General features: G+C 34.9%; 1 protein-coding gene across 9 annotated transcripts in view; it reads right to left on the reverse strand.

Annotated features, from left to right (window-relative positions):
• CCDC141 (coiled-coil domain containing 141) overlaps nucleotides 1-12,748 on the reverse strand; it is a 79,315-nt gene that overhangs the window by 16,595 nt on the left and 49,972 nt on the right. For all 9 annotated transcript variants that reach the window (XR_002415368.2, XR_002415367.2, XR_010473689.1 and 6 more), the window contains 6 exons: nucleotides 12,013-12,162; nucleotides 6,166-6,306; nucleotides 4,343-4,537; nucleotides 2,516-2,699; nucleotides 1,163-1,272; nucleotides 536-643 (listed from right to left, as the gene is read on the reverse strand). Coding sequence is in view for 6 of the 9 variants with exons in the window: in XM_065068863.1 (XP_064924935.1) it covers nucleotides 536-643; nucleotides 1,163-1,272; nucleotides 2,516-2,699; nucleotides 4,343-4,537; nucleotides 6,166-6,306; nucleotides 12,013-12,162 (888 nt within the window). In the remaining 3 variants the exon portion in view is untranslated. The remainder of the gene's footprint in view (nucleotides 1-535; nucleotides 644-1,162; nucleotides 1,273-2,515; nucleotides 2,700-4,342; nucleotides 4,538-6,165; nucleotides 6,307-12,012; nucleotides 12,163-12,748) is intronic.

Consider the following 12,748-nt stretch of genomic DNA (forward strand, 5'->3'; position numbering starts at 1 on the left):
ATTCTGGTCTGTGAGGCTTCTCTCAGAGCATATTACCTACAAATCAAATACTTTCATAGGTTGCCTCTAGGGATTATATCTATATTAAGGTTCTTGAAAATACTAACAGCAGTCTCCTCTGTTCCTTCCTATAGTCCCTTAAGTCCTGTAGAGGAAAGAGCAGAATGTGTTCTCCCTTGAGGAAGAAGAATGGTCACAAAGATGACATTCTGCATTAAGAATACTATGGCAAGAGGACCAAAGGAAAATTGGCAAAAATTATAAAAGTAATACTATTTTAGAAAAGAAAAATATATACACAGGCAAGTAAAGAGAAGGCAAAAAAAAATTCTTCCTAGACACGAATATGTGGATTGGATAGAAGGCAAAGGGATAACTAGAAAAAAAAAAAAAGGAGAAATGACCAAGACTACACTGATAACACACATCTTAAGAGAGGCTTCAAGACTGAAGAGAAAGAAGCTTTCTAGCAATACACAAAGCCTTTTAAGAGATAGAGTTCTAGTTAAAACAAAACAAAACCAATCAAACTGACCTGCTGCTTTTGTTCCTCTGCTTTGTCTTTAATAACAGCTTCACATGCTTCTTGACCCTTTCTTTCTTCTTTTTGAACAGTAACCAATTCTTCAGAAAACTCATCTTTCTGCCATGTGAAAAGAAAATTAAGTATGATTATACACGATAGAAGGTAGTAATTGTTAACTACACACTGACTTAACGGTCTATACAACAAAGTAATAAAAGAAAAAAGTGAATTCTTATCTTAAAAAATTGCTTATGACAAAAATATGCAGCAAAATGTGATTCACTCATCCCTGGACACACAAAGACAACTTTTTTCAAAGCTGAGGGGACCTTTTCTGAGGCAGAGAAAGTACAGGACACCAAAGATTGAAGAATTCAAGTGACTGGTCAAGCATCTGAGGATAATTAACCAACCCATACCCAGCATAAGTAAGGGAAAACAAAGGATTAAGAAAGTGACACTATTGCAGGGAGTGGGGGTGTGCATGAAGAGGATAAATAACAAATCCAGAAGAAAAAAAACAAGATCAAGATTTCAGGAAAACAGATTCAGACACTAAGCCTGATAAGTTGATGTACATGCAATACATTCTCCAGGTTAAAACAAACCAAAGCAAACCAAACAAATACAACAAACCTTAATCTCCTTAAGTTCCCTCAGAGTTCTACACAACTCATCAACAGAATTAATGATTTCTTTGTACTTTAACATGGCTTTTTCAACATACTTTGTTCCTTCTTCAATACCTACAAAGGTAAAACAACATTAATTTAGAAGAAATGGTTCAAATGTGTAACAATTAATGTACTTTTTAACCCAAACACACTATAATAATTACATTTTTCTGTGTTTTGTATTGCTGAAGGAGTTCTGTGATTCACAGCAATGTGCTTTCCTACCTCCTACTTGCTACTGAGCCCTCACACTTGCTCTAGGTCTTGTACTAGGCTTCTGCTTGAACACCGTTACTTCTATCTGGTTAGTAATACTGCTTTAAAAGATGCTGACCTCAGAGTATCTCCTAAACTAGTTGCCTTATTACACAGCTAGAAGGCAATTAGATTCCTATTATAAGAAATACAAAAGAAAGGCAGGATGGAGAAGCTTTCTCCTATGCAATGACTTAAAAAACACAAAGCAGCAGCTTTCTCCCAGTGTTCTTAATCAGCCAATGTCAAGATTCCATTCTGTTGGCTCCTTTCCTACAAACAGGAATGTTTAAAATAGAGAAGGTTAAAAATAAAAAAAAAAAAAATAAAAAAAAAAATAAAAAAAATAAAAAAAAAAACAGAGAGAGAAGAAAAACAAAAGCTATATGTGCTCTCTAAATAGACTTTTCAACACTAACTTTGAGGAACTTAAAAGCACAGTTTGATTCTGTATCCTTGCACTTTTGGATGGCCATCTTATCTTTGGATAACTTCAACAAGTAGATAATCATTATAAGTGGGAGGGAAAAAAAGCAAAACCTGAAGTTTGACTAGCCTTTTTGGTCAACAATGTTCTAAATCAATACAATTGCAAATATAGTATTTATATAACAATCTAGATTTTTGCTAATAAAATACTTACAGATGTTGGTAATCAAATACCACTAGTTATTCACAGTGTTACTGTAAAAATTCACTCAGCACTGATGTATATCACTGCAGTATACTGACTTCAAAGAATTGCCTGTTATGAGATAGCACAAGCCATGAAGTCCTAATTCCAAGCTCATTACCAGAACATTCACACTTTGATTTCAAGCTGAACTCAGACTGTATACAGAAAACCAAGTTAACTGCCAGACTGTTGAGTACTTTCATATTTTTATGTTTTAAATATTTCTTTTAAATCCTTCACCTCCTCCAGCCAATACTTTAAAACATTTGTTTTTGAAACTTCATAGGATTTTCTTCTTAAATGAATAAATCTAGAAATCTGCTTCCTCCTATCCTATGTTACTGTATTTTTCCCCCCTCGGTACATTACCAGACAGCTCCTCACCATATAACTGTTTAGCAAGGTCTGTAATCTGCTGCATTTTTTCTTCTTGTTGAGGCATTGCAGGCTCAATAAACGTATTGAATTGCTTGTAGAGAGTTTCTATCGCTTCTCTTGTTTCGCATTCTGCAGAATAATTGCCAACTCTAATTACTGTTGCACTCACATCTTCGAACCAAAACTGACACTGAGGGGAAAAAAACACTACATTATAATGAATTATCATCAACAGTTTTGTAGAATAGACTGGACTACTCTTAGACTTTCCAAAATCAGTGGCACAGTGTACGTCTTAAATTTTCTGATTTTAATTTAACCTGAAAAACATTTGCTCATCACCAATACTGATTCAAATATTAATGACTGTTACATTTTCTTTAAGCACTACATCCATTCCAATCTTACAAGCGTGGTGAGGTTATTAGCTAACGGTGCTGCAAACATATATTTTAGTTCTGAATTCTTTCCACCTTGTATATCAACTAACTAATTTCACAAACTTCATATCCTGGCCGCAGCTATACCTCTGCCAGAACAGCAAGGTTACTTGTATTTAGTCTACTAGCAAACAGGGGCTTTGGTCTCAGCAACCGTTGAAGTTGCCAGGAGGCATTCTGCTGATAAGAATGGACTTTAGAACAAATTCTTAATAAACATTTTTGGTTAACAATACTCAGAGGAGGATAGAATCTGGTGTGCCCTCAGTATCATCCATATTGCATCACTACAGCAAGTAGCTAATAAGCACCATTTTTAACTGCCAATAAAGTCCGTATTTAAGACTCTACCTATTCACTGAAAGAGAACTGTTGAGTAAAAAGTGATACTTTGCACTGAGTAAAAACAAAAATCTTAAATTCTAGCTCTAGGAAATAATTTATTTCCCTCAAAGTAAAGGGGAAGATTAAAAATGTAAATGAACAAGAAATGGTAACAAATCGCTTTGCTAACAATATTTAAAACTACACATTGGTCACTGGACACTAAAAACATCCTTTCAAACAAAACTTTAGTATTGTGATCCATCATTAAGAGAATTTATTTGTCATGCATTTAGATCACTTTGGAGATATGAACAGTATTATTTCTAAAAATAAACAATGATGACAGGAATCTGCTTGCTTCACAGCAGAGGCATCGACACACTGTAGCAAGAGGAAAAATACTGTTACAAACTTTATTTACTTTTAAAAATAACAATGGGTGAGGTAGTCCTTAGACACATTACAAAAAAAGGTACAGAATTCTCCAAAAAGAGACTGCAGTTCAGAAAAAAAAGGTACTTAACAATTAAGTCTATTACAACACCACCACCACAACACACACACACACAAAAAGCCCAAACCAAAACAAACAAAAAACCCACATACTGCTTTTAAGGAACTAAATATTTTACATTTCAGTTCCAGAATTACAACCCACATGAACAGCTCTTCCTGACACCAAACACAGTGGATATTGTGATAACCTGGCTCTCGTGGTTTTACAACTATCAAAGGGGCCCCTGTAGCACTTTCTGTGTTGCCTCAGAATATACTTTGATAAAATGAGTTCATGAGTATGATCATTGCCATGCTGAATCACTATGAAAGTCATATGGAGGTGGAGGCCCCAGTTGAGTGCATAGCAGCACAAGAACGTTGTCACATTGTGGCTCCCCCTGCCCCTCCCCTTTCTCCACAAAGTTACAAAGAAAAAAAATACAGATTTTTACCAGTCTACTACTTTTGGAAGCCACAGATTTTGCCTGAAGTAGTTACTAGCACTTTTATCTAACCCAGCCCTGGATCATTACTACAGTCACAGTGAGGATTTGGAGTTTACTAATACCTCTTCCATCATCTGTTGCAGATGCTCCACAAGGTCCAGATTTTGCTTGTAATCCTCCACAACTCTGCTAAAGTCATTCAGCTGTTTTTGTAAGTCACTGATTGACTCCAAGAGGACTCTAGCTTTAGCATTAGGTTCATTTGCTACCCAGCAAATTACTTTCTTCTCTAAATTATCCATCTTCTTGTTAAGAATCTGTTTAAAAAAAAGGTAGCAATGTTAAACACTGCAACAAAAATGTTTTATTTTTAGAAATAAAAAAATAAAAAACATGGGAAAAGCCGCACAAATATATTTCTTGTCCTGTGTTTTAAAAATTACAAGAAATCAAAGAAAAAAATCAAAGGAAACTGGGGTGCCTGTACAATGCTGATTTAAATCAATGTAAACTATATTTATGAAATGTGAAATTCAGTTATATTTTTCATCCTAAAATAAGAAAATATATGTAGTAATAAAACATAGGATCTTCAGCAAAATAACTTCCATTCAATCTGCAACAGAAAAAAATACTACTAAGTCTTTAGAGTCTGAGCAAATACAAGTCAATTTAAGCACCACAGTTATTTATGCCCTAGGATATTAACATATTGCTTAAGAATCTGAAATAAGCAACATCAGTGACAATCTAGAGTAACCCCAAAGGCCAGGAGGAATTAGCATTCATACTAGTACTTTATGATATCTGATATAAACATGACCTGTAAGTTTTAGGGTAAGATTATGTACATATATGCATTAATATACTTTATCTCCTGGTAACACTGGTCTTGCCAGTTGATCAATACTTCATTGTGCCAATTGTTTTACAAGTGATGCAAAAAGATGGATCCTTGATTTTTGTTTGAGAAGGAAGAAGTTGGTTTAAAATAGGAAAGCATTTCACGAACTGTCCACACATAAACTTGTAAGAGTAGACACTGGTAGGAAGAGTCTTGCCAGTGGGTCATAGGAGGGGATTATTCCCTTCTACATAGCACTAGTGAGGCTACACCTGGAGTCTTGTGTCCCCGGTACAAGAAATTCCTGGACATACTGGAGCAAACCCAGCAAGGTACCACAAAGATGACTGAGTGTGCTTTATACAAGGACAGAGAGAGCTGGGATATTTTTAGCCTGGAGAAGAGAAGGTTCAAGGTGGATCTCATCAATGTGTATAAAAATATGATGGGAGTGAGTAAAGAAAACAGAGCCAGATGCATCTCAGTGGTGTCTGGTGAAAAGACAGGAGGTAATGAACCCAAACTGAAACACAGGAAATTCTGTTTAAGAAAACACAAAACAAAACAAACCCCACTCTTTTTACTCTGAGGATGGAACAGCTTTCTGACAGAGGCTGTGAAGTCTCCATCCCTGGAGATATTCAAAACCCAACTGGACATGGCGCAGAGCAACCTTCTGTAATGGACCCTGCTCTGGGGATGGCATTTCAACCAGATGATCTCCAGAGGTTTCTTCCAGCCTCAGTGATTCTGCGATTTGAATTTGCATTAGTGGATAAAATTGTGCCGAAATAAAGAAAAAAGGTTGTAAATGGAATTGTCATCATCAAAAGAAAAAGCAAAAATAGAATCATAGAAGCTACTGAAAATTTCAAGTAAAAACTTTGTGAAGGGAGAGACTGGCAGGGCAAGCAAAACAAAAAGCGCTAGTTATGACTGGCAACTAAAAAGGTCATTGAAGGCTTTGGAAGAAGAGTTTCTGGTGAAGGCAAAGAATGGGTGAGCTCACAATACATTTTACCTTTCCTCTGTTCTGCTTGGCACAGGCCACAGCAATTCAATCACTGAAGTCTTCACTAAGACTAACATTTCTAATATTACCTGTATTTTCTCTGCATATGTATCAACATGCTGAATCTGTATTTTAAGTACTTTCAAATTTCGAGCTTTTTCAGTTTTCTTCATATAGTTAAATTTCAAATTGTTGAATTTCTTTTTGAGATCCTTAAATGATTCTCTGAGCTGAAACAGAGTAAGCATATATGTTAGCGAAAAAAAATGAGCACACTTCAAGTTTCATCAAGAGCTGTTTAACAGATGACTACGGTAGCAGAGAGATTCTGCCTAACAAATACCCAAAAAAAGCCTCACCTAACTACAGCTAGATGGATTTGATGCCATATGAGAGTATTATTCTCAGTTAGGATTGACTTCATGCAGCAAGCTCAGCATTAGGCAAAATGATTCCTGTAATGATAATAATTAAGATGAACCAGTAGCCCTGATTTTGAAGCATCTTTGCCTTTCAAGACTTTTCAGATGGACTTATATCAGCTGAGATAACTGCTATTAAATTTAGGTATATTAAATTTACTCTAAAACTCTTTGGCTACTTAGAATATAGCTACATTTTTTTTTAATCTTAAAAATATTTTAAAAATTCAGAATGACAAAAATTACACTGATGAAGCTCTAGGAAGCCACACTTTCATATACACACATGAATCATATGCATGGCCAATTTACCAGAATGACTTTAATACACATCAAAAAGAGGAGTCATTTATGATCAACAGAATTTTAAAAACCTGCTGTTTATGTACTGTAGGAACTAGTTATAATATAGGGTTGTTATATTATTTCATTATCTTATTTTTTTTTTCCAATGTCAGTTACCTGTTTGCTTTAATGTCCTCTTAAAAGTGTGCCCTTAATAAAACTTATGTCATTCTTTGCATTAGCGATGTTATATAAATAAGCATATCAAACATACTCAGCTAAATTAACTTTAAAGGAAACTTTTTTAAGTACAAAATTTTATTTTTCAATATTTTTTTTCTCTGAAAGCTGTGTAATTTTCTAGTTTATTTACAAATGCAAAAAATCCTTTTAGACATTACAGTTTCTTTTGAGTGCCTTGAAGCAACACATACAAGAACCAGACAAGTAAAAAACCTGCTTAAAATATGCTCCTGGTAACTTATAAAATGAACTGTTCTGATTACACTGCGATTCCATGGTCACATTTTCAAATTATTTATAATTAATTCATAAAATCTGAAATTGAAGTATATAAAAATTACTGTTTTTTCTTCTTTTTTTTTTTTTGAGAACTTCACATCCTTTGTGTTGACAATCTTTTGCTTTTAGGAGAATGTAGAATAAATTATGTGAAATGATATTTATCTAAAGGAACTGATATAAAAGAAACGCAGCAGTTCTAATGCTTTGCAATTTCTTTCTCCAGACACACAAATGAAAAGAACATAACTTACTTGATTAGTATTAATAAGTTCAGATCGCATCCACGATTTGATATTTTGTTAACATATTTGAGGCTTTTTAGTATTAAAAAGTCCTACAGACTTTCCCCTACCCCCCTACCAAAGAATCCAGGGAGTAATGAATGCTCATTTTGCAGCTACTGTTATTGGAACATCTAGCAATCAATTCTTGTTATTACATACTAATGTTAATCCATCAAGGGATATATTTTTCATTTTCATTTCATCTAGTGGGATGTTGTCACATTATTTCAGTGGTGAATAGACAGATGGTGTTCACTCAGTGTAATGGAAAGGAAGGGAATTCTGTCACAGGCACAGTGATCTCTAATTAGTTTAAGCTCTTCATCCCACCTAAGTACACAGAACAATAAAATCTATCTAAAAGCTCTCAGTTAATAAAACCACCTCTGCAGAACAATATTTTGTCTTCAGAACATAAGAGCCTTACTTACTGGTTTAATTTTGAGGAAAAGAAGAGGTGAGCAAGAGTTTATTTTAGTTTATTTCACTGGCTTATGCACATGCATATGCTAGTGATCATGTATAAGGCCAGAGGCTCTCCTCATAGCAGTAAGTGAAATTAGATCGCCTTGTTTCAGATATGACGGCTCATGTGTCAAAGGTCTGCAGCTGCTGTCACTCTTCTCTTTTAGCCTCAGTGGAAAAACCAGATTCAGCTCAGACTTGCACATCATCCCCTCAGAGTACATGTACACAACTCATCATCAGCAACTGTACCAAAGATGATATATCACTGCCAGTTTTTAGATATCTAAAAATATCACTGTTTTCCACTATTTTCTGCAAAATTAAATGAGAAATACTAAAGGAACTATATACCCTAATATGCTTTCGTGACTTCAGCCCACAAGTTTAGTGGGACTTTGTAACTTGGCCATTGTGTCATAGCCATTAATCAGGCAGCTGTTCCTAACTATAGCTGGCCTGTCATGGGTGGAGAATGATAGTAGAGAAGAGGGGTTTAAGTGCCAATTGCTCCAATTCATCACACATCTAGAAAGTAAATGGAAAAAGCAAGTTATGAAGCTGATTTAAACATTTTTGGTTTTGTTTTTGTTGATGGTACAGTTCCTATGTGAACCACTGTAGGAGGTACTTCAGTGTTAGCCACTTAATCTTCCCTTTTTATTCATAAACAAAACTTTTAATAGCACTAATAATCAAAATATCCCATGGGAGAAGGTTGCTGAAAATAGATTTTCAAAGCAACAAAGATGAAAGAAGAGCCAGCCAGAAAGTGGGAAGAAAGGAAAGGTGTTGTTCAAATCATTAATGATTACATTAATTCTGGGACCACAATCAAAATAAATTACAATGTGAAAAATGTGCTAAGAAGTATCAGTTCCTACTGACTTGTGAACAGAGGCAGCTCATTACCCTCTATGGTTAAAATCCACATTTTCAATCATATCTTTCCATAAGTATCTAAATAATGATATGATGAAGAGGAAAGAAGTGAGATGATTCGGGAGAGCTGAGAACCTACACCAGGATCTGTACTACTCTTCTGTTGAAAGCTTTGTGTATACTTGCATAAATGTTATTTTTCATTGCAAAAGTTATCTTATGTAAATCACTCTGTCACTTAGAATTCCATTAATGGATTCAGTGTAACATTAAGCTACAGTTACCTGTGGCTCTATTGCAAATGAATGCAGTGTTAACACAGCTGAGTTGCAGCTCTTTGGAGACTGCTCCCCAAGCCCAAAGTGACAAATTCAGACCTCAAAGGTCATATGCGCTTTCCTGATACATTTCAAAGATGCAGTGGGCATATATCTTTTTTTTTCGGCTTTTGCAAATTGTCTTTACGTTAGAGAAGGCACACAAAAGGCATTCATTTTACTCTTCTGTCCTCCAAAACTGTTTCAAAACTCATACTATGTATCCTTGGATGTAAATTTAAGTATTTGTTTGCTTGCTTCTTATACAAGCACTAACATGTTACACACAAAGGGAGCTAGCCAAGTCCTCCAAGTGTGATATATTCAAACACTGGTGAGTCCTAATCACCAAAGTCGTGTCTCACATGCTTTATTTACACCCTTCAATTCACCACATTAAATGTAAATTAATTTAAGTATTTTCAGCAGAATTTCAAATATTTTGAGTCAACTTTTAAGTTTGCTCAATACACTGGTAAATCACAACTAAACCATCTGGTCAGCTGTTTACTGTGTGACAGCTATGAACAGCTGCTGCTGCCACATGAAAGATTTGCTTAGACATAGTAGATGGTAAAGAAATTGTTATTTCAGACAGGTCTGCTATATACTGGCAATACTCAGACTAATTTCTGATGTTAAAACTTACAGAATTAAAAATACTGAAGTGAATACTTATAACTTTAACATTATTGAAGTAGTTCAGTGTCTGGTTTTGATCCCTAAACAGAATTAGTTGTAAATACCAAATGAAAAAAAAAATAAAGAAAAATGGCAGTGAATTAATGCATATACAGGCACCTTAGCCAAGTATTTGTTTGGGAAAAATATTCTATGCTAATCTTTAATAGAAAAGGAATCTAAAGAAAAAGGTATTCACACACCAAATTAGTATATTTCAGCTAGTTTACATTCAAATTCAATTAGGTTTGAGGATGACAGTTTTAATTCAACCAACCAACATGACTTTCCCAATTAAAAATGAAAACAACAAAAATCCCAAACCCCAACAATAATAAACACTGCAATTGAAAATATGCTATGCAATTTTTTTGCAGAGGGTGTCCATTAACTATGAGAAGCTAAAACATTACATTTGGCAATATAGGGCACGTGGTGAGTGACATGTGTCACTGACACACTTTTCATTTAAATTTGACATAGACGGACAACTGCTTTTTCCTCTACTTCCTGCTCTCACTGGAAGTCTAACAAGTAATAAAAATGGAAAAAATAATTCTTAGAAAGGAGTCACATTCTCCTGCCCTCATTATATAATGCCAGAATCAAAGGACAGGAACAAGAGATCTATTTGTGTCTTTGAATATGGCCAGACTTACAGGCTGCTCAGTGAATGTTTCTTTTTCTTCAGCAAATTTGAGGGACTTTCATTAAAAACCTAGAATTCTTTAGTTCAAACCTCAAATATACTGATTCTACTGTGCCACTGGAAAGCATAATGGGACTTCTTGTACTTGATATTTTCATTCTCTTCTACATCATGGTTCCCTCTGCCAGAGTGCTTCTCCTGTACCACCACCTGCTGTTCCCACTACCACTGGCCAAGAATTTGCACGGAAGATCAGAGGGTGAAACACACTCAGCATATAACTGGCAAGGTACTAGAACTGTAACTGAGCTTCAAAAACCCCTTTTATGATGCACAAGTTCTTTCAATTTCAAAATACCTTTTTGTGAAAATGGATATTTTTCACAAACACACACAAAAAAATTGTAAAAGAAAAGAAAAAACAAACAATTTTCTCATTAAAGAGCTGGGACAGAATTATCAGTCAGCTCTGCTTTGGGGATTTTGAGAAAATACAGTCTTTCTTTATTCAGGTGTAGATTTACTAAGTGAAAGATAGAATAAGAACATATAACCTTCAGTGTCCCGTGTTTCCACTGCCTATGCTTCACAATACAGGAAAACTGTAGTGTGAAATCCTTCCAGGTAAGAATCCAATTTCTGTACTTCATGGATGCACAGAAGTGCAGTCTACAGAACTTCAACTGTAAAGACCATCAGTCTCTTATTATAATGAACCGCTCTGAGAAAATTAAATCTATGAAATGTTTTTCCTAAAGTACTTTTTTCTGAGACATCTATCCAATTCAACCTGCTAAGTTGTAAGTGGATTTGTATTTGGCCAACTAAGATGCTAAATTAATAATAATATTAACTAAGTAATTTTTCCTAAGTATTATTATTTCCTAAATACATTCCACAGTATTGAATTCTAATATCTTGTACCAAAGAACATTTCCTTTTCTTCTAGCAGTTTTTTTAAGTATCATATCTTGGGTTTCTGAGAAAATATTAGGTACTAAATTACTCTGAAATTTTCATTAGAAGACTGAAAGTTCCTTCTAATAGCCTTACAACAGCAATATATGTAAATTCTACTTTTACTTGAAACTTTATCTGTGTAAGAAAGAAATCTGAAGACTCGTGTATTTCAGATGAACCTGACAGAGCCGAAAGCCAAAGAAAATATAGCTGCTCTATTCCCAGTCCTCTTGGTACAGTGAAAGCAGTTTATCGCCAGCCCAACAATTTGATATATTCCTGAACTGTGAAGGTATGGACCATAGATTAATATTGCTGCTGACTAGATCTAAGATTGCTGTTAAAATGAAAATCAACTTTTCTGTATATGTATGAAACATCAAGAGGAATGGTAAACAGTAACGTATAACAAAACACAACAGCCCTTTTAACAGTCATTTTACTTGTCGGGATTTATCTCATTTACCTCATTTATCTCCTCTTGAGTAGTGCAGTGCTGGAAATGCTGTGACAGTTCTTCCTCATGCTTATCAGCTTTGGAACTCCAGTTAATGCTTTCACACTCTAATCTAGAAACTTCTTGTTTCAGATACTTTACAGAAACATTCAAGCAATTCTAAACAGGGAATAGATAACCAACTTATGAAAATCAGGAAATGTAATCATTTTGAGGCAGAACATGCGTAGCCAGTCACAATGGGCTAAACTAAACTATTAAACCTCTAAAGTAATGAGATCAAGTACATAGCAGTTCCAATCACCAGCAGTCTGAGAAGTAGTTTTGCTTCAAAGTCAGAACTCATGCATGGTGTCTACTCTGAGCAAAGAGAAAGTGTCCTGTTTTACTCCTTTACCACCTGGAGATTAGCTCCTTTCTGCTCTCTATCAGTTTATGGAGTATGAAGAGCAGACTAGCAATGTGGATAATCTAGGCAGGTCATAAGGGAGTGTCTTGCTTTCTCCCCAGTAGATGCATACAGGGCAATAACCATCCTGCTCTGAATAAATAACTCCTTTCCAAAATTATGTAAGTTCTGTCATGCAAATCAGTCTGGAATTCACTGCTGGATAACACCCTTATTATATTTCGTTATAGTTCTTTTTTTATCCTTTCTTTAGAGGAGAATAAATACACAAAACAACCTTTACAAAGTAGCAGGAGTCTAAAATAGAGATGTGGCATTCAAGAAATGGCCAACAGG

The sequence above is a fragment of the Columba livia genome, chromosome 7 (assembly GCF_036013475.1).
Source record: "Columba livia isolate bColLiv1 breed racing homer chromosome 7, bColLiv1.pat.W.v2, whole genome shotgun sequence".
Taxonomy (NCBI): domain Eukaryota; kingdom Metazoa; phylum Chordata; class Aves; order Columbiformes; family Columbidae; genus Columba; species Columba livia.